The following is a 26,543-nucleotide window of genomic DNA, read 5'->3' as shown; positions in this document are numbered from 1 at the left end:
GTTAATATATTTATACAGGTGACCCTTGAACGATATGGGGGTTGGGGACATTGACCTCCCTCCCATGCAGGTGCAAATCCTCATATAACTTTGGATTCCCCAAAACCTTTACTAATAGCCTACTGTTGACTAGCAGCCTTACCAATGACATAAGCAGTCAATTAACAAATATTTTGTATGTTATATGTATCCTTACAATAAAGTAAGCTAGAGAAAAGAAAGTGTTATTGAGAAAATCATAAAGAAAATACGTTGACAGTACTATATTGCATTTATTGAGAAAAATCTGCATATAACACACTTCAAGGGTCAACTGTAATTAACTCTTGATTGAAATGGTAAGTGCCATGGAAGTTCATCAAAACTGTAAAAATTTAAAGGAAAGGGAGATCACCTCCAATCAGGGTAAATCATGAATGATTTCAAAGCAGAAGGTGGCTTTTGTGGTATGCCTTGAAAGGATGGGTTAGAATTTTAGTTAAGTATATATGGAAAGAGAGTAAATGAAGCAAAGAGAGCAACATGAGCACGGAAGGGAGGCAGGACTTACAGGGCATGTTCAAGGAAAACCAGGTGTTTTGATAAAGCTTATTTATAGATAGAAGAACCATCAGGTTAAGGCTGGTGTAGTAGATTGCAGGCTTACTGTGGGTGTCTATTGCTTTTGTTTCTAGTTCCTAACTAATTTTATGTAAAGTGTTAGAATAAATGACTATAATAGCCTGAGAGGGAACTACCATTCATTGTTGTTAATCATCTTAATAACATACCGTTTATTGCGCTCTTGCACAGTCTCAGTACTACATGGGCTAGCTGTTTTCCAATACCTGGTCTCATTTAAATCTCACAGCAACTACATGAGGTAATTGGTATTATGTTTATTGTGCAGACAAGGAAAATCAAAACATGGAGAGATGAAACTGTTTCACAAGGTTAAAGAAGAGTAATGAATGGACCCACGTTCAAATGAGGTCTCTGGTTTCCCATTGACCTCTTGGGTCATTCCTTCTGTCTCCTTTGCTGATTCTTCCTCTCTTCTCCAACTTCTTCATGTTTTATTACTTTAGGCCTTAGACTCTGGACCTCTTTCTTCTCTGTCTGTATTCCCTTGGGGACCTTATCTGATTTCTTGGCTTCACATACCATATATATGCTCATTTAGATCTCTAGCCACATGTTTTTTCCTGAACTCTAAACTCATATATCCAACTACCTACTGATACCTGTATTTGAATATCTGATAGGTATAGCTAACACATATGTCTGCCACTGAACACCTAGTCTTCCTCTCCCAACCTGCTTCTCTTGCAACTTGCTCCATCTCAGTTCATGGTAATTTCATCTTTAATGTTGCTAAGACCTAAAACCTTAGCATCATCCTTGGTTCTTCTTCTGCCAAGAAGAATCTTGGCAGAGATCTTACTGGCTCTACCTCCAGATTATATCCAGCAAAAGATTTACAATGGCCTATACCTTTCTAACAGTATCTCTTACCATTATTCCCTTTACTCACTCTGCTCCAACCACACTGGCTCTCTTGCTGTTGCTGAAACAACAGGCCAGTTTCTTAGGCCCTTAGCTGTTCCCTATTTCTGGGATGATCTTTGTCCATATATCCACTTGATTTGCTACATTACCTTAACAAAGCTTTGCCAAAATGTCCCCTTGTCAATGGGGCATATTCTGGCCCTATTTAACATTTATGAGTTCCACACCTAGCCTAACATTCCTCCCTTACTATTCTCTACTCTTTATTTTTTCATTATGGCTTACTACTTTCTAGCATACTAAATAAGTTACTTTGTTTTTCTCTATCTTTCTCCTCCTCCTGCCACTAGATTTTAAGTCCTAGGGAATTTGGATCTTTGTATTCACTGGTGTGTCCTAAGAACTTTAAACCATACCTGAGCACATAATATGATTGAATGAATGGATGAATCAATTACTCTTCCTACAGAACATATAGGATGGGAATAGGGGGTGGTGGGGATTGTTTAACAATTTTGTCCTGATAGTGGGTTTTTTAACATTGTGTTAAGATATACAAAACATTTACTATTTTAACCATTTTTAAGTATATAGTTCATTGGTGCAAGTATTACAGCCATCCATTTCCAGAACTTGTTCATCTTTCAGAACTGAAACTCTGTATCTGTTGAATAAGAACTCTTCATTAGCCTCTCCCATTAGCCCCTGGCAACCACCATTTACTTTCTGTGTTTATGAATTTGACTCCTCTGCATACATCATAAATGGAATCATACAGTGTCTGTTATTTTGTGACTGGCTTATTTCACGTATCATTATATCCTCAAGATTCATCCATATTGTAGCGTGTATCAGAATTTCTTCCCTTTTTAAGACTGAATAATATTCTTTTATATATATGTACCACATTTAGTTTATCTATTTATCCATCAGTAGATACTTGGATTGTTTTCCATGTCAGCCATACCATTTTACATTCACACCAGCAGTGGACAAGAGTTCCAGTTTCTTTATATCCTTGTCAATACTTATGCTTTCTGGTTTTTGATAATAGCCACTCAAATGGGTATGAAGTGGCATCTCATTGATTTAATTTGTACTTCCCTAATGATTATGATATTGAGCATCTATTCATATACTTATTGGCCATTTGTTTATCTTCTTTGGAGAAATGGCTATTCAAGTACTTTGCCATTTTCTCAATCAGTTGTTTGCTTTTTTGTTGTTGAGTGGTAGGATTTATTTACTCTGGATATTAACCCCTTCTGAAACATATGATTTACAAATATTTTCTCTCATTCCATGTGTTGCCTTTTCATTCTTTTGATACTGTTTGTTGGTGCATAAAACTAATTTTATTTAGTATAGTCCAGTTTATCCGCTTTCAATTTTTTTGCCCATGCTTTTAGTGGTGTGTCCTAAGAACTTTAAACCATGCCTGAGCACATAATATGTGCACATAAACATTTCAAGAAAGTATAGCTAAATCCAGTGTCATGAAGATTTTCTCTATGTTTTCTTCTAAGAGTTTTATAGTTTTAGGTCTTACATTAGGTCTTTGATACATTTTGAGTAAATTTTTTGTATTTGTTGTAAGTAAGGTAAGGTAAGAGTCCGACTTCGTTCTTTTGGCATGAATACTCAACTTTCCCAGTGCCATTTGTTGAAAGGACTTGGCCTTTCCCCATTGAGTGGTCTTCGCATCTTTGTAGAAAATCTTTTAAATATATGTGCAAGAGTTTATTTCTGGGTTCTCTCTTCTATATCATTGGTCTAAATGTCTGTCTTTTTTTTTTTTTAATTTTTTAATGTTTATTTTTGACAGGGAGAGAGAGACAGAGCATGAGTGGGGGAGGGGCACAGAGAGAGGGAGACACAGACTCTGAAACAGGCTCCAGGCTCTGAGCTGTCAGCACAGAGCCCGACGCGGGGCTCGAACTCACGGACCGTGAGATCATGACCTGGGCTGAAGTCGGATGCTCAACCGACTGAGCCACCCAGGCGCCCCTAAATGTCTGTCTTAATGCCAGTACCACACTGCTTGATTACTGTAACTTTGTAGTAAGTTTTGAAATCAGGAAGTTTGATGCCTGTAACTTTGTTATTCTTTTTCAAGATTGTTTTGGCTGTATGGGTTCCCTTGAGATTCCATGTGAATTTTAGGATGAATTCTCTATTTATGTGAAAAATATCATTGGGGTTTTGATAGGAATCGCTTTGAATCTGTAGATTGCTTTGGATAGTATTAACATGTTAACAATATGAAGTTTTCCAACCCTTGAAGTTTTCCAACCCATAAAGTGGCCTGTCTTTCTATTTATTTGTATGCTTCATTTCTTTCAGAATGTTTCATAGTTGACAGCATCCATGCCTTCCTTAGTTAAGTTAATTTCTGAGTATTTAATTCTTTTTTATGCTATTATAAATGAAATTGTTTTCTTAATTTCTTTTTCAGATTGTTCATTGTTAGTATATAGAAATGCTACTGATCTTGTGCGTTGATTTAGTATCCTGCTTTGCTGAATTCATTTATTGTAAACAGGTTTTTTTTGTGTGTGTGTATGGGTTTTCTACATGTGAGGTCATATTGTCTGCAACAGAGATAATTTTACTTCTTCCTTTCCAATTTGGATGCCTTTTTCTTTTCCTTGCCTAATTGCTCTGACTAGGACTTCTATGATGAATTGGAGTGGTGAAAAGTGGGCATCCTTGTCTTGTTACTGATTTTAGAGAAAAAAAATCTCAGTCTTTCACCATTGAATATGTTCACTGTTTGCTTTTCATATATGGCCTTTACGATGTTGAAATAGTTTTCTTCTTTTCCTAGTTTGCCAAGTGTTATTTTTATCATGAAAGGATGTTGAATTTTGTCAGATGCTGTTTCTGCATCAATTAAGAGGATCATGTGGAGTTTTTTCCTTCATTCTGTTAATGGAGTGTATTTTATTGATTGATTTTCATGTTGAACCATCCTTACATACAAATAAGAACCTGTATCCTGTTAGCCTGCTGTTAGCATGCTGCTTATGTGTTGATTTGAATGAGGATCTTAGAACCAAAAACTCTTTTGAGTTGAGTAGGCTACCTATTAGTGGTATCTGGGGCTGAGACCTTACACAGACCCAAAAGTATCAGAGGTTTGAACTTTCTTTTACTTTTTTTCTTAACAGCTATATGCAAGGTCATCCAAAGTTCGTTTTTGCATCTTTCGCATTTAATCTTTTCCGTGGTTATAGAGACAGGTACTATTCTTTCTCATTTTAAGGATGAGGAAAATGAAACATAGGTTAGGCGGTTTGCCGAAGGCTGCATTACTTGTTGCAGTGTCCAATCCATGCCTTATTTCAGAGCTCATGCTATTAGCCACTTTGTTATGGTGCTTCTGCCTTATCTTCTCATCCAATTCTCACAATATAAAAATGGCAGTAAGGTTATTCACAGATTTTTTTTCTCTCTCTCAAACTTAACATTGCTGACTTTGTTAGAACTGGAAGGAATCATAGACCTGCTATAGGCCAGAGTTTTCATATTATTTTTCACAAAACTAGTTTCCGGGTAGGTCTTTAGAGAGTTGGCAGATTCTTGTTTCATATTTTTTAAATGTCTTTGAATTTGTAAAAATATGTATGCATTCATATATGTTACAAACCACATTGACATATTGTAGTGCATTGGTGTTTTAAAGTACTATCAGGTTAAGTGGTTTTTATGCAAACCTCTGGATATAAATTATTTTCAACTACTCTGAGATTGCAAGGCTCTTGTTTTAAAATGTATATAACTACTTCTTTGGATGAATTGTTTTTCAGATAGAGCAACCAAAACCAACTACAGAAATAAGTTCAACTCCTGACTTTAAACATTTCTGTTGATCAAAATTGCTTCATGTTTTCACTGTCATCATAAGTAAATATTATAAATTTGTACATAAAATGATTTTAGAGTTATTTTTTTTAAGTTTATTTATTTATTTTGAGAGAGGGAGCACTCCTGAGTCCTCATGAATGGGGAAGGAGCAGAGAGAAAGGGAGAGAAAGAATCCCAAGCAGGCTCCCCACTGTCAGCGCAGAGCTCCACGCGGGGCTCGAACTCACAAACCGTGAGATCATGACCTTAGCCAAAATCAAGAGTCAGATGCTTAACTGACTAAGCCACCCAGAGTTAATTTTTAAAATCCCATTTACTTGTTCCATATATTGGCATTTCATTTAAGATTTAAACACTGTTATCTAGCCTCATTTCCTAAAAATGGAAGGAAAAACTGAGCCCCAGGGCTACATATCAGTTTGTTTCTCAGTCCATTTCCACTGATTTTCCTCTGTGTTATCCTGCCTCTTTATTTATCTACAATGTAAGTGAAAAAAATAACTCCTTGGAACCCAAAATTTGATAAAGGGTACTGAGAGCATAGGGGAAACAATCAAATGAAAAATGTTAAGAAATTAATACATATTAGTAAAAAATTTGTAGAAGATCCATGAAAGACTCTTGGTGGAGAAAATTCCAGACTTCAACTCCTATTTCAACAACAACAAAAATTAGGAAAGAAGTGGGTTATTTAATCACAAGCAGTAACTTTGGAATTTATCAAGTATAGCAGCTTTTTAAAAAATAAATGAAGACCCTTAAAGAGCTTTTGTTTATATTGGTTATATCAGTACTAACCATATTAGAGACTAAAGTACTAACCATATTAGAAATTAAAACTGAGAATTTAAAAAGTTTTTAATTTCTTTTAAAAACATGATAATAAACCCATTACATATTAACATAAATAACATATTTAAGAAAAATAACTTCAGGGGCGCCAAGGTGGCTGAGATCATGATCTCACAGTTTGTGCGTTTGAGCCTCATATCAGGCTCTGTGCTAACAGCTCAGTTTGGAGCCTGAGCCTAACAGCTCAGATTCTGTGTCTCCCGCTCTTTCTGCCTCTCCCTCACTCGCGTTCTCTCTCTGTATGTGTCTCCCAAAAATAAATAAAACGTTAAAAAATTTTTTAAAAAATGAAAAATAACTTCAAACCAAAAAAAAAATTAGTAGCATTGTTCATACATTTTTGTGAAACTCTTTAAATGTCTGCCTTAACAGAAGACAGCTGGATTCTCATATCTACTTCTGCATTCAGTCTGCTGCACTGTATTGTTTTGCTTCAAGTATGTGAAATGAAAAAGATCCGGCCTCACACAGATACGTAGTTGGAAAAAGGAATATTTCAACAACCTTTTTAAAGATAATTGTGGATATTCTTTTTTGTTATTACACTACATTTCAACATATTTTAGTTTCTTCAAAGTTAGTTGTAGTATTGTACATGAAACTGTATTGAGGACCTTTTTTTTTTTTTTTTTTTTTTACCTTTTTTTTACAAACCCTTGTGTCGAGGATTGACGTTCAGTAGATCGCAGCGAGGGAGCTGCTCTCTGCTAGATATGAAACCCCGACCCAGAAGCAAGCAGGTCGTGTACGAATAGTTTAGCACCAGGTTCCCCACGAATGTGCGTTGTGTGATGGGTGAGGGGGCGGCCCCCTTTCCGGCCGCGCCCCGGGAAGAGGGTTGTATTGAGTACCTTTTATACTCTGTTGCATTAAAATCCATTGGTCTGTCTTGTACTTTGAATGAATCTTTTACCTATATATGATTTTGTAACTTGCATTGATGATTTGGGAAATCTTGGTTCACTGAGTTATGCGTATCTTACAAATGCTGACACATTTTAGTATAAATATTTTTAAATTACATTTATTGAGGCACCTAGATGGTTTAGTCAGTTAAGTGTCTGACTCTGGACTTCAGCTCAGTCATGATCTCACGGTTCATGGGATCAAGCCCATGTTGGGCTCCGCACTGGCGATGTGAAGCCTACTTGGGATTCTCTCTCTCTGTCTCTGTCTCTCTCTCTCTCTGTCTCTCTCTGCCTCTCCCTTGCTCATACTCTCTTTCTCTCTATCTCTTAAAATAAATAAACTTAAAAATTTTTTTAATTAAAGTTAAATTTATTAATATCACCATCCATCTTATCAGAGTCTTTAAGTATTGGTGTAATATTAAGATTTGGGGCAAATACAACTTTCCAAGATACTGATTTTTACTTGAATTTTTATCATCTGCAACAAATACTATCAGTTGCTTTCCTTAAAGTGACAGATTCACTGTTTATTTTGGAAGAAATGTTGCCAAATACCCAAATCTGAATAATCATTGTTTATCTGTTATTTCTTTCAAGTAAAAAGGACATTCCATGAAAAAAGCAGCTAGTTCAACTTTTTCTCACACCATCATGCAAGTGCTTTTCCTCCAGATAGCCATCATACTTGCTACTCAGCAGAGGTGCTTTGTGTGTATTTCCCATTTTGTTACTCAGAATGACAAGAAGATGTGTGCCTTGGGATCACAATTTATTAAAACTAATAATTTGTATTGGTTATCCAGGACAGACATTTTTAAGTGCAACTGCCCTTTATTTTTCTCCTCCCTGCAAGTTTGTGATGGAGAAAAATACAATGGTTATCTAATAGTACAGTTTGGTGCTGCTGCCTTGATTCCCAGTAAGGCATCAGCAGTTTTATCTACCATTGGTTTTGCAACATTGTTGTAAATATCAGCACATTAAGAAATATAAATAACATCTTAATATTCTGAAAATAGTTTTCACTTTATAGATCTTCCTAAACAGGTCTTAGGGACCTCTGGGGTCCACACTTTGAGAACTTCTGATCTAATATGAACTGAGAGATTTCCTGTTGCTCTGGTCTCTGTTCCCTCAGGACAACTTGCTCCCAGGGGGTATCTGGGACAGATGTCTCCTTTTGTTCAAAACAGGAGCAAGAGAATAATCTCAGTGTTCTGGAGAAAAAGCTTAAGAGTAGAGGTTATCTTTTTAGTTCTGTATTAGCCTGGTGCTTTTGTTCTTCTCAAAATACACACTTCTTGTGGTGGGGATGTCCAATTCTGTGCCTTCAGCTACAGCCTGTTTCCTGATGACTCCTATTTAGCCTTCTAGTGTTGAACTCTCTCCTGAGCCTTCAGTGCCTTCAAGTTACCTGCTGGATATTTCCCCTTAGGTGTCAAGCTTAAAAGTTGAAATGATCATCTTTTCCAAATACTCTCTCCTTCAAAGTATTAGCATTTTTACTTTCTGTGCTAATGATACAGTTAGCCAATCATCTTAGACTTCTCTGTATTCCTCACCTTTGATAAATTGCCAAATCCTGTTGTTTTACCCCCAAATGGACCCTGATTGTTCCTCTTATGCTCAACTTTGCTTGAGATTCTTACTTTGTTTCAGTTGGAGTGTGATATTAAATTGCTTCCGTTCTTTTTTTACTTGATAATCTGTCATCTATGTCACTGCTAGTATAATCTTTAACCTGTTTTTGTTTGCTTGTTTGTTTGTTTGTTTGTTTTTAAGAGAGAGTATGAGTGGAGGAGAGGGGCAAGCGGGGAGAGAGAATCTTTTTTTTTTTTTTAATTTACACCCAAGTTAGTTAGCCTATAGTGCAATGATGATTTCAGGAGTAGAACTCAGTGATTCATCCCCTACATATAACACCCAGTGCTCATCCCAGTAAGTATCCTCTTAAGTGTCCCTTGCCCATTTAGCCCATCCCCCCACCCACAACCCCTCCAGCAACCCTCAGTTTGTTCTCTGTATTTAAGAGTCTCTTATGTTTTGTCCCCCTCCCTGTTTTTATATTATTTTTGCTTCCATTCCCTTATGTTCACCTGTTTTGTATCTTAAATTCCACATATGAGTGAAGTCATCTGATATTTGTCTTTCTCTGACTGATTTGGCTTAGCACAATACACTCTAGTTCCATTCAGTGTTACACATGGCAAGATTTCATTCTTTGTGATTACCAAGTAGTACTCTATTGTGTGTGTGTGTGTGTGTGTGTGTGTGTGTGCGTGTGTGTGCGTGTGTATACACATACGTACCGCATCTTCTTTATCCATTCATCAATTGATGGACATTTGGGCTCCTTCCATACGTTGGCTATGGTCAATAGCACAGCTATAAACATTGGGGTGCATGTGCCCCTTCAAAACAGTACTGCTGTATCCTTTGGATAAATACCTAGTAGTCCAATTGCTGTAGTTCTATTTTTAATTTTTTGAGGAACCTCCATACCGTTTTCCAGAGTGGTAGCACCAGTTTGCATTTCCACTAGCAGTGCAAAAGGGTTCCTCTTTCTCTGCATCCTCGCCAACATCTGTTGTTGCCTGAGTTGTTAATTTTAGCCAATTTGACAGGTGTGAGGTAGTATCTCATTATGGTTTTTATTTGTATTGGGGAGAGAGAGAATTTTAAGCAGGCTGCATGCTCAGTGGGGAGCCTGACACAGGCTCAATCCCACGACTCTGGGATCATGACCTGAGCCAAAATCAAGAGTCAGATGCTCAACTAACTGAGCCACCCAGGCACTTGTATGTTTTTAACTTGAGAGAGAGATCTTTCTTAACATTTGATCATGTTACTAACCACAAACCTAAGTTGCTAGCCCTGTTCTCCACACATACGTGTGTATGTAATTTTTTTAAATTTATTTATTACTTATATTCTTTAAAATGATGTTTACTATATTACCTATATTATATTTTTATTATATGTATATATATTTAATGGTCTTTTACTTAATGTGTCACAGGTGTATGTCTGAAAGTAAAGTTGTTCACCCTATGAAATATAAAACAGTACTAAATATCTTCTGGATATCACATCTCTGTTAATAGCATTACCATCTACTCAGTTGCCCAAGCAGAGACCTGGGAGTCATCCTATGTTGTATCCCTACACTCCCATCCCAGAACTTCTGGGACATAGCAGAGTCTTATCAATTGACTGCAGAAGCAATAAATAAATGATTTGTCTCAAATCTGCTACACTGGCATAAGATTTTGAATTGAATGGAAGTGTAAACAGTTTAGAGAGGGGTTGTCATGATTAGGACATGAGTGCCTGAGTCCAACTGCCTGGACTTATTCAGATAAAATTGCTGAGGCGCCTGGGTGGCTCAGTTGGTTAAGTGTCCAACTGTTGGTTTCGGCTCAGGTCATGATCTCACAGTTCATGGGTTTGAGCCCTGCATCGGGCTCTGTGCTGATAGTGCAGAGCCTGCTTAGGATTCTCTCTCTCATTCTCTCTCTCTGCCCCTCCCATGTGCTCTCTCTCTCTCTCTCTCTCTCTCTCAGAATAAATAAATAAAATTTTTAAAAGTTGCTAATTCTTTAGGTTTTCTTAGTCTCCATTTCCTAAACAATAAAATGAGGTTAATAGTTCTACTTAATGGGTTTGTTGGGTAGATTAAATGAGATGATGTATGTTAAGGTATTTGTTGTGGTACCTATCACAGTAAATGGTAGCTACCGTTACTACTACTACTACTGCTGCTACTGCTACTGCTATTGCTACTACTACTTTTTCATTTAATGATTTCCAAATCCTGGCTAACGTTACTGATTAATGTTACTTGTAATATACTCTTTGATAGTTCCAAGTGAAATAGGGACAAGAGAGAGAGAGAGAGAGAGAATAAGAGTTGTTGCCAGCTGTCTTTTCCAGGAAAGGAATCTTTTAGCCCAAGATTGTTTTCTCTTCTTTTTGGTTTTTAAAACCCTTTTGTTTGTGAAATGAAAAATGTACTCTTTTAGTTATTTTTGTTGAGCAGATATCTGTCCCCTCCCCCGACTTTATGTATGTATGTTGGTTTTTAATGTATTTACTTAGTTTACTCATTCACAAAATCCTAACATCTGGAAACCACTGAGACTCTTAGAGGTGGCATTATACACCCAAGGTCACAATGTTTGCCTTCTTTATTCTCACCCCTATATCTTTGCTATTTTTCACCAAGAAGTTTAGAGGTTAGCCAGGAAAAAAAGATTAATCCCATAGAACAGGAAAAATGTAAGCTTTCAAAATAATTATAAACCTAAAGATAAACTTTTGTTCTTAAAAATTAAATGATAAATTACTCCTACTTCTAAAATTTGGTGATTGCTGGGGCACCTGGGTGGCTCAGTAGCTTGAGCGTCTGAGTTTGGCTCACATCATGATCTTGTGTTCATGGGTTCAAGCCCCACCTTGGGCTCTGTGCTGACATCTCAGAACCTGGAGTCTGCTTTGGAGTCTGTGTCTCCCTCTCTCTCTGCCCCTTGCCAGCTCACGCTCTGTCTCTCTCTGTCTCTCAAAAGATAAAACATTACAAATATTTTTTTTAATTTAGTGATTACATTAGAGATAGAAGGACATCAGATATTTTGAATATTTTGCCTCACACTGGGGTCTTTTTATCATTTATCCTTGTGAATAGACACATTGCAGACTGAAAGAATACTAAAGCAAATGCAGCTTACTCGGTTTCTACATATACTTTATTTTGGCTTGCAAAAGTTCTTTTACAAGTTTTTTACAAGTTCTTTTACTCTCTCACTGCCCTTCCCCCACATGTGTGCTCCTTCTTTGTTTATTATTTATTAATAAATTATTATTTAATAAATAAATAAACATTTTTAAAAAAACTAGTTTCCCTTAGGGCACCTGGGTGGCTCAGTTGTTTAAGCATCTGACTCTTGATTTCAGCTCAGGTCATGATTTCAGTTTGTGGGACTGTGTCTTGTTATATGGTCTGGATAAGTTCGTACTCAGTGAGTCCTTCCAGTTTCTAGACAGGCCTCTACTTCACATCAGCCATGATCAGTATCTTAGAAAATTCTTGCCAAAGTCTTAATCCCCCACTTTGGGCAAAAGTGCTTTGTCATTCATCCAGGATACATTCCCCAGTGTTTGGACCAGTGCTGAATAGGTCGTTTATTCTGATGAAGAAAGTGTAGAAAAACTCCAGTAAACTATATTTAGCATATTCTTTATACACAGATGTCATGTGTTTTATTAATGTCTTTCACAGTGTTAAAGTATTCACAGTATTTCAGTCAAACTTGACCTAACTCAACACTGTTGCCATGTGTGTCATGACTTCTTGTAAGAGCTGTGGCAGAAAACAAGCATGAAGCAGGTTTTCTAGTCCCTCCAAGGAAATGAGCCAAGTCCTTCTCCCTCATTACCATTCTACCAGTCAGGAGAACATCTGTACCCTGGTTGTGCCTCAGTTGCTGTGGTATCAGCAATAACAGGCGGAGAAGGAAAAAGAAGGGAAAGCCTAAAACAACAGCCATGACTAGGCTGGTCCCCAGGCTGTGTAGTTATAAAAAAAATATCTTTTATGGCTAACGTGTAGAATTTCCTGTAACTCTGGATTTTTTTCCTCTTCAAGATCAGAGTTGTTGTTATATTTCTAAAGGACTGATTTTCTTTATGCTTCTTCCCACCCCCTTTACCTGCTTCCTCCACCTCATGACTGTGTTGGTAACAAAGCATCCAAAAGTAATATATGACTTTCTGCCCCTCTTCAGTTTATGTCCATGGTATACTGATTTTTAGAGGTAAAGGCACACTTTACACATTTAAGTGGCTATGTGGGCATACTTTTATTTTTTTGTTTCTTTTCAATTTTATATTTAAATTATAGTTAACATACAGTGCAATAGTGGTTTCAGGTGTAGAATCCAGTGATTCATCACACACTTTTGTTTTAAAACCAATTTGATGTAAAGATGAAGATTTAAGGAAGAATAAGGGAAGTTTTTCAGTGCCTGTTTGCTTGCTCTGTCTTACCCTGTCTGTTGCACTTCTCTTTGCCTTCCTTTGTTTCTGTTTTCCTATATCAAGTAACAATTCCTATAAACATTCTTTGACTTTATTGGTAGTCATTATGCCTGAATAGATGAAACATAGTTCAGAGTAGATCAGTTTATTCCTGCTGAAATGTTAATCCATTTAGCAGTGCACTGTGATCGAACAGAAAACTTCTCGTGCCTGGGAGCAGGTTAAATAATTATGTTTGCAATTCCTGTTCCTTCTGCCTGGAATGTCTTTCTCTTTCCCACCTCCATATATTCCTTGTTTAAAAGACCTATCTCAAATGTAATGGCTTCTTCTCCTAGAAGAAGCCTACAACATGTTCTTGTTAGACTCCTTGTTAGACTGTAAGATTTTGGGAGGTAAGAACTGTATTTTCTTGGACTTGATATTCAAGAAATGTTTTTGACCATTCATTCTTCATTGGATAAGCCGTATTCACTTTTTTTAAGGACTTTACAATCTAATAATGGTGACATATCAATCACAAATAACCATAATACAAACTGGAATGCAGTCACTGCCACAAAGAAGGAAGAAATCACTTCTTGCTGTGGGAATTAGAGACACCTAGGTTATCCCAGGCTTTGTGGATGAGGCAACATTTAAAATGTGCCATGAAGGATGAGTGTGAAATGTGAAATTAATGGGACCTGGCTTTTTTTAATTTCTTGATGGCTTTATTAGAAATAGTTTAAGTGCATAGGAACTATATGATTTGACATATTCCAAAGCCTTAAACCTAGAATTAGTTTTCTTGCTTTTGATCTGAAATCATTCATGGCTTGATTTATACAAAAGAATGTAATGTATGTATGTCAGGGGTGAGGTATCAATTTGTTCACTATCTTTGTGGACTTAAGTCACAAATTCAGGAACTGATATTTAGGATTAGGTATTTTTCATCTGTCTGAATGTTTGTACCAACCAAAAGAGGGCATGAAATTCTGATGTATTTCTGTCCTATTGGATTGATTTTCTTTATTCATTTTAGCCACAGATCCCTTTGCTTCTGTTTTTGGAAATGAATCATTTGAAGATGGATTTGCTGACTTCAGCACATTATCAAAGGTAATCTGCAATGATTAAGTGGGAAAGTAAAATATACTGTGTTTCTACCAGTGGAAGCTTTCAGTTATGTAGCCCTCACAGACATTGCAACTTGATTTCAGCAAGTCACTGTAAATGTTGTTTTCAGATAGAAATGATAGATAAGATGGGGCGCCTGGGTGGCTCAGTTGGTTGAGCATCTGACTTTGGCTCAGGTCATGATGTCATGATTCATGGGTTTGAGCCCTGCATCAGGCTCTGTGCTGACAGCTCAGAGCCTGAAGCCTGCTTCAGATTCTTTTTTAAATTTTTTTTTTAACATTTATTTATTTTTGAGACAGAGAGAGCCAGAGCATGAACGGGGGAGGGTCAGAGAGAGGGAGACACAGAATCTGAAACAGGCTCCAGGCTCTGAGCTGTCAGCACAGAGCCTGACGCGGGGCTCGAACCCACGGACCACGAGATCATGACCTGAGCCGAAGTCGGCCGCTCAACCAACTGAGCCACCCAGGCGCCCCTAGATTCTGTGTCTCTGTCTCTCTCTGCCCCTACCCCACTCATGCTCTGTCTCTCTGACTGTTAAGAATAAACATGAAAAATTTTTTGAAAAAAAAAATGATAAGATATAATTAAAGTAGACATAGTTCAATACATAAAGATGGTGGTGATGGTACAGGTAATTATAATTTTCTACTGACAGTTTAGCTCAACAGCTTCATTTTAAGAGTTTTCTGTCTTTTTTTTAAAAAGTATTTATTTTTGAGAGAGAGTGAGGCTGGTGGAGCAGAGAGAGAGAGAGAGAGAGAGGATCCCAAGCAGGCTCCACATTGCCAATGCAGGGCCCAAATTAGGGCTGTTTAACCTACTGAGCCACCCAGGCACCCCAAGTCTTCTGCCTTTTTAAACATATGTCTTCCAGTTGAAGAGGCACCTGGGTGGCTCAGTCAGTTAAGCGCCTGACTTTGGTTCAGGTCATGATCTTACAGTTCATGAGTTCAAGCCCCATGTCGGGCTCTGTGCTGACAGCTCAGAGCCTGGAGGCTACTTTGGATTCTGTGTCTCCCTCTCTCTTTCTGACCCTCCCCTGCTCACGCTCCTCTCTCTCTCTCTCTCTCTCTCTCTCTCTCTCTCTCTCTCAAAAATAAATAAACATTAAAGAAAATTAAACATATTTCTTCCAGTTGAACTACATTTCCCCCCTGTTGACTATCTGGGTCAATAGCTGTAAAATCTGGGCATCATTCTATCTTCTCTGCATTGGTCACTTCATTTTATGTTCTGAGGCTGTTAGGGTTAGTATTAAGACATTTAATACACATAGTCCAGCTCTGTATGTCCACTACCTATTTTCCAGTGTAGCTCTAGGATTGATTCAGACCAAAAGAGTAAAATTAGAGTATATGTAAAATTGTCTATATCATCAGTTCTCAGCTGGATGTTATCCCCCCCCCCCCCCCGCCCGCCTTCAGTTATTTGGCATTGTCTAGAGACATTATTGGTTGTCACAACTGGGGAGGGGGACTACTCATATCTAGTGGATAGAGACTAGGGGTGCTGTTAAACATTCTACAGCACAGTGTCTGTTGCCCCACAACACAGAATTACGTACAGCCCACATTTTAAGTAGTACTGTAGAAAAACACTGGCCTAAATATGATCTAAACCCATCATGTTTGATTCATTATAGAAAAGTGAATCTTTCATTACTCCCGGTATTAGAAAGGCACGTTAAGACTTGTCATTCCATGGGATCAGTTTGCTTTTAAAAATTAACTTTCAAGTTGTTTTTAATGTTTTTCAAGATGCTATTTTCTTTGGCGTTAGTATTAAATCTTTCCTATATTTAAGTACATTGGGAAGTGTGGAATCAGTATTTTTTTTCTTTATCATTTGGATCAAATATTCACTTGAGGAAAAACATATAGTCCCTTTAAAATGGACCTCAGGTGGTATTGTATTTCCTGAAGCTTGAAAAACTTAAAAAAATTCTTTTAATGTTTATTTATTTTTGAGAGAGAGAGAGAGAGAGTGTGAGCAGGGGAGGGGCAGAGAGAGAGGGAGACACAGGATCCGAAGCAGGCTCCAGGCTCCAAGCCATCAGCACAGAGCCTAATGTGGGGTCTTGAACTCATGAGCCAAGAGATCATGACCTGAGCTGAAGTCCAACACTTAACCGACTGAGCTACCCAGGTTCCCCAAGCTTGAAAAACTTTTAATCCAGAGTTGGCTTGTTTTGGTATGATATGTTGCTTTTAATAAGTAGTGATGTTATAATCACTACTCATATAAAACAGTTTTTTAAAAATTTTTCCCTTTTGGCCCTGAATGCAAAGGTTAACATGTCAGTGCTCTCTGAATTGAAATAAATAAAGCTGCATAATAATGAAGATCATTCTCGGGGCGCCTGGGTGGCGCAGTCGGTTAAGCGTCCGACTTCAGCCAGGTCACGATCTCGCGGTCCGTGAGTTCGAGCCCTGCGTCAGGCTCTGGGGGCTCGGAGCCTGGGAGCCTGGAGCCTGTTTCCGATTCTGTGTCTCCCTCTCTCTCTGCCCCTCCCCCGTTCATGCTCTGTCTCTCTCTGTCCCAAAAATAAATAAAAAACGTTGAAAAAAAAATTAAAAAAAAAAAAATAATGAAGATCATTCTTCTAAATGTTACATGACCATATATAATTTGGTTGGTATAATTTATATAACCACGTATAACATTTCTTTTCAAACAAAGGTCAACAATGAAGATCCTTTTGGTTCAGCCACATCAAGCTCTGTCAATAATGTGGTCATTAAAAAAAATGTGCTTGAGGAAACATCAGTCAAAAGTGAAGATGTACCCCCAGCACTGCCACCAAAGACTGGAACTCCAACAAGACCCTGCCCACCACCACCTGGTATGAGAGTTGGTATCTTTCTTAAGTCAACTGAGATGCTTTTTCTCCTTCTGAAAAATATTGGTGTGGGTCTCATAGACTTAGATAAAGGGCTTTAAACAAAACAACTCAAAAAAGATGACAGAAACTGTTCTGACCTCCATACAGAATTACAGACATGTGCCTAAGAGGCTAGCATGGGTAACATGAACCACTTTTCTGGCAAGAGCTCATTTCTTTTTAAATCATTTTAGAGTGACAGTAAATGGAAAGGACAGTATCAGTGAAATGGCTTGCTTTTTGGAAACTCATTGATTACCATTTACCCAACAGTTTTCTCACTTTAGTGCTTTAATTAAATTAATTTCTGTAAGAGAAGATTAAGTTGAAGTCCCCTTCTTTTCCTGCCCAATGCAAAAGTCTTCCTTAAATCCTTTGATGTGACAATATATTGCCTTTTGGTATCCAGAATTCAGCAACATAGCAATTTAAAAGAGTGTATTTTTCTTGAAGCAAAGTATTATCTTATCTCACTTAGTAAGAGATTCCTTTATTTTTTAAAAGTAATTTTTTTTGGTCCAGGAATAAATTCTTAATGTTTTTAGTTTTTAGTTTTGTTTTGTTTTTAACGAAGATAGTTCACAAGAGGTGGCTAAAAAGGCAATCCCTGAGTAGACATAGTGCTGCTAGGCTGTTATGTGAGAAGACCTATCTGGTACATGGTTATTAAATCATGTATCACTCCTTGGCAAATTTTTAGCCACAGTAGTTACAGATTTTTATACTTGCCTTTCATAATAACCTCCCTGTGGTATTTCTTGGGCAGATTATTTTTTTCTTTTTTGACTTAAAAAATTGCATGTACAATTGTTAATACTCAATTGTCTGTTGAAAAATCAGGTAAACAAAGTAAATGATTTCTATCTTTTAAGGAAAAAGAGCCTATATTATATATTTCTAGAAGGTAAGATTGTCAAGAGTATAGTAAAAAACAAATAAGTCAACAAATAATCCCATTGAAAAATGGGCAGAAGACATGGACAGACATTTCTCCAAAGAAGACATTCACATGGCCAACAGACATATGACAAGATGCTCAGCATCACTCTTTGTCAGGGAAGTGCAAGTCAAAACTACATGATGTCACCTCACACTTGTCAGAATAACTAAAATCAAAAACACTGGAAACACAAGTGTTGATGAGGTTGTGGAGAAAAAGGAACCTTTGTGTACTGTTGGTGGGAATGCAAGCTGGTGTGGCCAGTGTCAAAAATAGCATGGACGTTACTCAAAAAATTAAATATAGAAATACCATGTGATCCAGTATTTCCACTACTGGGTATTTACCCAAAGAATATGAAAACACTAATTTGAAAAGATTTATCCACCCCTACTTTATAGCAGCATCATTTACAATAGCCAGGATATGGAAGAGCCCAGATGTCCATCAACTGATGATTGGATAAAGAAGATGCAGTGTGTGTATATATATATATATATATATAGTGGGATATTACTCAGCCATAAAAAAGAATGAAATCTTGCCATTTGCAACAACATGGATGGATCTAGAGAGTATAATGCTAAGTGAAATAAATCAGAGAAAGACAAATACCATATGATTTCACTCATGTGGAATTTAAGAAACAAAACAGATGAATAAAGGAAAAAAAAAGACAAACCAAGAAAGACACTCTTAACTGTAGAGAATAAACAGATCATTACCAGAGGGGAGGTGGGTGGGGGATGTGTGAAATAGGTGCAGGAGATTAAGAGTTACAGTGATGAGCACTGAGTAATATATTAGAATTGTTGAATCACTACACTGTATACCTGAAACTAATATGATACTTTATGTTAACTATAATGGACTTAAAATTAAGAAAAAAACACAAATGAGTCAATTAGCTTATTTAAGTTTTTTTGTTTTTTTTAATTTTTAACATTTATTTATTTGAGAGAGACAGAGTATGAGCAGGGGAGGAGCAGAGAGAGAGACACACAGAATTCGAAGCAGGCTCCAGGCTCTGAGCGGTCAGCACAGAGCCTGACGCGGGGCTGGAACTCACAAACTGTGAGATCATGACCTGAGCCAAAGTCGGATGCTCAACCAACTGAGCCACCCAGGCGCCCCTTATTTAAGTTTTATACCTGTATGATGCCAACAGAGAAATTATATTTTTAAATCCTAAGTAAAATAATATATAATCTAAGGATTTTCAGCAAAATGAGTATACATCACTATAGAAGTGTCAAGGAAAAAAGGATGGTTTGTTAGAGAGAGCTTAAAGAGACTGGGAGCTTAAAGATCTGGGTGCTAAATCTGAGTGTCCTCAGACTAGCTCTGTGATCTTGAGTGTGTAATTTCTTTAAAAAAATTTTTTTAAATGTTTATTTTTGAAGGAGAGAGAGACAGAGTGCGAGTGGGGGAGGGGCAGAGAGAGGGAGACACAGAATCTGAAGCAGGTTCCAGGCTCTGAGCTGTCAGCACAGAGCCCAACGCGGGGCTGGAACTCACAAACCGCGAGATCATGACCTGAACCGAAGTTGGACGCTTAACCGACTGAGCCACCTAGGTGCCCCTTGAGTGTGTAATTTCATATGTCTGAGCCTCAGCTGTCTGAGCTGTTAGATGGTGGCAAAAACTCCAATTTCGCCTACCTACACAGGATTGTTAGAAGGATCGATATGAACATCTTTTGTAAGCTGCTACAGTGATGAAAAGACTCTGTTATGATTGCTATTAGCAGCTTAACAAATTTTAGGAAAAATACGTATTTGAAAATATTTAACACCTGTATGTGTCATTTTCCTTCAAGAAGTACTAAGTTAAGACTTTAAAATTAGAGAACTTGTTTGAAAATGGTGATGAGTTGAGCGACAGCAAAACACTGTGGTTTGATCAAAAATTAGTTTATCAGCAACCACAGAAGTTTAGGCCCTGGGCTTCAAAACATTCTCTTCCTTCTTCAATTTGAAATATCGTAGGTGGTAAAAAGGAGGTGGGGTACTCCAAGGTAAGTTTTAATCATGTTCCCAGGTATTAGATAGATTGACCCAGAGAAAAATCAGAAGAATATAGTCTTTTATTTTATTTTATTTTATTTTTACTTTTACTTTTATTTTTTTAATTTACATCCAAAATAGTTAGTGTATAGTGCAACAATGATTTCAGGAGTAGATTCCTTAATGCCCCTCATCCTCCCTCCCACACCCCCTCCAGTAACCCTCTGTTTGTTCTCTGTATTTATGAGTCTCTTATGCTTTGTCCCCCTCCCTGTTTTTATATTATTTTTGTTTCCCTTCCCTTATGATCATCTGTTTTATCTCTTAAATTCCTCATATGAATGAAGTCATATGATATTTGTCTTCCTCTAATTTTGCTTAGCATAATACCCTCCAATTCCATCCACGTAGTTGCAAATGGCAAGATTTCATTCTTTTTGATTGCCAAGTAATACTCTATTGTATATATACTGCATCTTTATCCATTCATCCATTGATGGACATCTGGGCTCTTTCCATAGTTTGGCTATTGTTGATAGTGCTGCTATTAACATTGGGGTCCATGAATCCCTTCAAAACAGCACACCGGTATCCCTTGGATAAATACCTAGTAGTGCAATTGCTGGGTTATAGTCATTTTTCAGAGGTCATTTGCCCTTACTCCTGCTCTATCATGCTGAGGTTATAACAGCAAAGACCATTTCTGTCTTTATTTTTTGTCATCTCTTCCTGTTTCATCCTTTCCTCTCTCTTCTTGGGAACATGCTGCTTTGGGGAAGACAGGGTTTACTCTCTGGGCAGAAATGATTCCTGGCCCATTCCTTTCCCCTTTGCTGTTTCTTCATTTAGCAACATATAGCTGGAATGTATTTGAGAGGTTGTGTATTAAAGAGTTGAGGACTGACCTTTGGTGTGGTCATTAAAGACCATACTAAAAAATGTGCTTTAGGCACTCACCTCCCTTCCCCCACCCCCAGTTCTTTAATGCTCTCTGTGTGCATGTTCTTCTGTGTTTGTTTGCCATTTTTGCACGTTGAGTTAATTGTAATGATTTTGATCCAGGGAAAAGACCCATCAACAAATTGGATTCTTCTGATCCTTTTAAACTGAATGATCCATTTCAGCCTTTCCCAGACAATGATAGCCCTAAAGAAAAAGATCCTGATATGTTTTGTGATTCATTCACTTCTACTACTACCACTGCTACCACTACCAATAAAGAGGCTGACCCAAGCAATTTTGCTAACTTCAGTGCTGTAAGTACTGTGAATGGGCTGGTTGGGGGAAAATATTTCCATTTACAGTTTAAAAGGTTTTCAAAGATTACTTTGGAGTCTGCCAAATTTGCATCATTTCAACTAAATTTACCAACATACAAAAAATGATCTATATTCCTCTCCCAACCAAAATTTCTGTTTGATTCTGTTTTGATGGTTCTAACATTGTTCCATTGCACAAATGATTTTAGTAGTCTTAGTTCTTGTGATATATACCAGTTGTTTTGCAAACCCTTCTCTTAGTCTTAGTAAACATATAAATGAAATCTTGACAGTTATTATTTTGCAAATTGTAATGGATGATGGGCCATTAGAGAGTCATTTGCTGTCTGCCCGCTGGACGAATAATGGCAATAATGAGCTTATGTATTTGTAACTGTGTATGTGTGTTTGTGTATAAAGTTTTCATGATTTCTGGAGACCTGTCAGCAACTATTATATGAGAGGATAAGGCCAAGGATTCTTTGAATAGAAGGCGAAACTCTGTTTTTTTATAAGATAGTATTTTTAAAATGTAAATGTTGGTTTTATGAAATAAATACAATTGTCAAGCTAAACAATCTTTAATTATTTGGAGGGCTCTAATTCACAATTAGAAATTCCATATATTCCATATTTACTCTGCATTCTCCCAGAGCTGACTGAAATAGGCAGACCATTAAAAACAATGGAAAGATGCTGTGATAACCCATAGATAAGGGCTATAAGATCACAGAAATGGAGTAACCAACTATGGCGGTGTCACTCTGGAGGGACAAAGCAGTGATATATATTCCATCATTATTTACATAAAAACAAAGCTTTTTTTAAATAAGAATCTTCGAGTAGGTAACAGAAGCTTCATTTCCCTAGATTTTTTTTAGACAATGACTTTCATAGTGCCTCTTCTATAATAAAGGAATTTTCCTCTACTTACCACCTTAGTCCCTTGAGATGTATTTGGAAATAGAAGATCTGGGTAACCCTGGCCACAGTCTGTCTCATGTCTCCCTCAGTATAGCATTGGGTCATTCAACCAGGCAATGTATCCTTATAGCTGTTTCTAGTTGGAAAGGAGGTAGCCAGGAATCTGCATGCAGACAAAATTAGACTAAGCTACCTTTTATTCTTTCTTTCTTTTTTTTCCAGCTTTTGACTATGTACTCCATAGTCATAGAAGTCCAGTGGCTTCTTCTGAATGAGAAGGAGCAGAATAGGAATCAGTATTTTGAATACTAGAAAATGGAGTGTCAGAATTATACTGACTTAACTTTGTTACATAGAATTTGAGTTGTTTCAAGCAGAGAATCCAGAAATTGCTCTCTTTAGGAAATTATAATCTGCTTATTATAAAATACCTTCTGGCTGTGGTATTTAATATCTTAAATATGATTTCAGCAAGTCAGAATCTTATTGGAATAAGTCTTGAACAATAGTAGAGGCATTATGCTTATTTTATACTTCAGAATTTCAATATAGTATAATATAACGCAACTCATAATAAAAATGCCTGCCTTTTTTCATTATGAAAGATTTGTTAAGTATTGTTAAGTTTCAAACTCCCTCTAACTCACTAGGGAAAAAGCTACCATCTTCAAAAACCCTGACAATTTCTTTAATTTCATCATGTTATGGTATTCCTTTGTATGACAAGACTTCAAACCAAGGAAAACGTTTTTATTTTGTATCTGTCAGTGTTGCTGTTTTGGGTAGATAAAAATATTTCCCTGACTGATGTTAAGGTTTAAGGTTTATTAATGTTAAGTGTATAGTTTTATTTAGACTGAGTCAAAAAGTTCTCAGTGCCTGCAAAAATCTTCACAATGCATTAAAAAAATAATTTGGTCCACTTCTTGTTTAGTATACCCAGTATGCTTTTTTTATGTATAGCAAAATCAGCATATTCTTGCTACATAGTTTTTCTGTACATGAGAGCAAGGGTAAGGTAAGAAATCATCAGTAGGATTAAGCTGAAATGATTGATCATGTGAGGATGCTCCCTGAGGTTGAAGTAATTAGTGTTTTGCATTACATTAAAAGGCTAGCCTACCTGTTTGTAAATGTCCTAATTCACCTTAAGCATTTCTACTTTTTAAAAGTGTTTTAATATTTAGTTTTATAGACTTTCTATCAGTAGACTGTAGTAACTTTTAAGATTAAACCACATTTAATAACTGGTAAAACTAAGTGTGTTTTCAGGGAAAAAAAATTAACAGGTAGCAAATAAGACTATTCCCAGAGTCCTTGCAGGTGAAACAAGTATTTAATGTCCTTTGTAACAACTGTTTTCCTTCTTTTTGTTTGTTTTACTCATTAACTTGTTTATCCGTCTTTTAAATGGCAGTATCCCTCTGAAGAAGATATGATCGAATGGGCCAAGAGGGAAAGTGAGAGAGAGGAAGAGCAGAGGCTTGCCCGATTGAATCAGCAAGAGCAGGAAGACTTAGAACTGGCTATTGCACTCAGCAAATCTGAGATATCAGAAGCATGAAGAATTCTCCTGTCCTTTGTCAACCATACAGTATTCTTCTTCCTGAATACTGAAGCTCTTTACAGTGTGTATGAAAACTACCTATGAGCATGGGAATACAAAAGGTTTGCAATTCCTGTAAATGTGACAAAAGTTTGTTTTGGTTTTTTGTTTTTGTTTCTTACTCCATTTCAGATTTGTCTTTTTTTTTTTTCTTTCCACCTATAAAAGCAGTAACCCAGTCAGACAACTTCACCTACACCCCTATTCTGGTGTGCATTTACTGTGAGCTTTTGCCTGCCTGTGCTTTTACTTGTAAAGCTAGAGTACCCAAGCTTCTGCCTTCTGGAATATACAGAAATAGTTTCATCCCTGTGCTACCCTTGTTCTGTAGTTACTCTGATGATAGCCAATGGGGTTCTTAAAGTTTGCAGTACTCTTCTCTGATTTGAATGGTTGAGGGAGGGGAAGGGAAAGAACATCCTATTTCTTTTATGATAGTGAAAATTGGCTAGTTTAAAGTATATGTTTGTATTTCCTTATAATTAATACCGTTCAATTTGTTTTTTATAGACAAGGAAAAATATTTTGCGTAAATTGACTCCACTCTTGAAAAAGGAATGCTTTAGATTGAACCATTACAGCTTCAGATTCAATCTTGTCCTAAATAAAAATGTTAAAGCCTCATGTGTGAAATATACTTTTAAAAAAATTTCTCTGGATTTAAAGAATTTTAGATGAACAGATTACCTCTCCATAATTTTAAGTACTAGATAGTGGAGAAAACCGTATCACTTAAAGTATCCTCATCAGTATAAGGTAAGCAAAAATCTTAACATGGCAGCCATTCTGCCATTGGTATGGCACTGCCCTCCTTAGTTCATGGTAGGTTTATTTTTGTACTTTGCAGAAGAAACTTTAGCAAGCTAGAACTGGAAGGTACTTTAAATTTTTGTATACATATATTTTTGTTTCCTTTAATGAAGGCTCACTTACTTGAACTGTAAAAACTTCCACTGAATACAAATGAGAAGTGACATGTATTAAATCATATTATTGTTTTTTGTCCATCTTTGTGGTTTAAAATAGTTAATTCTCTTCCTGGGTTTGTTTGTTTGTTTGTTTGTTTGTTTGTTTGTTTGTTTGTTTTTTAACCTATAAAATTGGCAGGCTAGCAAAAAAAATCTCTTTTTTTTAATTGGGAGAGAAGAGACCTACCAAATTGTCAAAGCTCTTCATGTGTTAAAAGCCTGTCTCCTGTAAAACTGACCTAGCAGACAAGCTGAATTTGAAATAGACTGTGGTGTAGGCTGTAAATTGTAGAATAACCTTAGTTTTCTTTTAACATCAGTAATTGACTTAGATAATGTATTGAATACCAAAATGAAAAATGCACCTACAAACTAAAAATCTCTGTGGTCACCAAGTCAAGGTGGTATTGATCTGTGTTAATCAGAGTAACTTATTGCCTAGCCTATGAATAAATTCCAAAATATCCAATTCATTATATCTTGAAATGGTGCTTTTTTTTTCTCTCCACACACAATTTAAAACAAACTTAAACCACATTCTTGCACTGCTTTTTTCTACTTTTATAAATTGAAACATTTCAGCATAGAAGTTATACATATGAAGCAAGGGCTGACTCATAATCGTAAGTCTTTAATTTTGATAAACTAATCCAGTGACCTAAGGATATACTACAGAAGTTGATTGAGAGGGTAGTGTTGGGAGTTGTTAGGTAGTGGTTTTGGGGGTTTTTTTCCTTCCCCTTAAACTTCAGGAAAAAGGTAAGTTGACTTGAATAACCTTCTTTTGCACTGGGAAAATGAACAGATGTTTGAAATGCTTTTAAAATATTTTTTTTAATTAAAAAGCCACTCTGGAAAATATTAAATATCTGTAACTTATAAACACCAAGTTTCGATGTAATAAATGTACCCTAACCTTATGTTTGTTTAACTGGATTACATAGATTCTTATCTTTTGTTAAAATATGTATACTCAGTGGGCCAATATAATATTAAAGTATGTATATATATTATATACATATGTGTGTGTGTGTGTGTGTGTGTGTGTGTGTGTGTGTGTGTGTATATATCTCGCTCCATGCTCACTTGTAGAAAATGAATGTCTTAGAGTCATTTGTGATTACATTTTATGTCGTTGACTCTGGCTGCAGAGCCTGTGCTTTAAAAGGACAGATAAGTATTCCTGAGAGCTAAGTGGCACTACTTACAAAGTTTTAGCCATCTTCCACATACTTGTTCAAATTTATTTGGGCTCTCTATAGACTTTTCTCTTATGTTTCAAACTTCCAAACTGTAGCCTGTAATTATGAGAACAATAAACTTTAAGTAATAATAAAGCATACTAGCCATATATCCTATTTGAAATGGAGTTTTGCAGTTCTCTGTTACGTCCATGCTATTTCCAAGGAGGGGTAGGTATACAGTCAGCACTGATTAATATGTGTAAAGTGCTTGACGCGGTACCTGGTATAGAGTAAATACTCAATAAATATCAACTACTATTTTTAGTTATCATGTCCTGTTTTTGTGAAAGAAAGATAGGAAATGTGTATGCATAGGGACAGTGCCTGAAACATACATGGCTTTGTGTATATTTGTTGAATGAGGATTTGTGACCTGGACCCTAGGAGGGCACCATGACATAAAAAATTCATGCAGTCCTGGGATTGAATCCCT

At 36.7% G+C, this 26,543-nt stretch overlaps 1 protein-coding gene across 3 annotated transcripts in view; it reads left to right on the top strand.

The window, feature by feature from the left end:
* EPS15 (epidermal growth factor receptor pathway substrate 15) overlaps window positions 1-25,339 on the top strand; it is a 143,985-nt gene extending 118,646 nt beyond the window's left edge. For 2 of the 3 annotated variants that reach the window (XM_027059214.2, XM_053214022.1), the window contains exons 22-25: window positions 14,182-14,258; window positions 16,962-17,124; window positions 21,172-21,365; window positions 23,710-25,339. In XM_027059214.2, coding sequence (XP_026915015.1) covers window positions 14,182-14,258; window positions 16,962-17,124; window positions 21,172-21,365; window positions 23,710-23,856 — 581 coding nt within the window. In that variant the 3' untranslated portion in view covers window positions 23,857-25,339. The remainder of the gene's footprint in view (window positions 1-14,181; window positions 14,259-16,961; window positions 17,125-21,171; window positions 21,366-23,709) is intronic. The other variant, XM_053214023.1, reaches the window with a different exon arrangement.
* The last annotated feature ends 1,204 nt before the right edge of the window (window positions 25,340-26,543 follow it).

This window comes from Acinonyx jubatus, chromosome C1 (assembly GCF_027475565.1).
Source record: "Acinonyx jubatus isolate Ajub_Pintada_27869175 chromosome C1, VMU_Ajub_asm_v1.0, whole genome shotgun sequence".
Lineage (NCBI taxonomy): Eukaryota > Metazoa > Chordata > Mammalia > Carnivora > Felidae > Acinonyx > Acinonyx jubatus.
The sequence above is the reverse complement of the archived record's forward strand: the minus strand, read 5'-3'. Positions and strand labels throughout refer to the sequence as shown.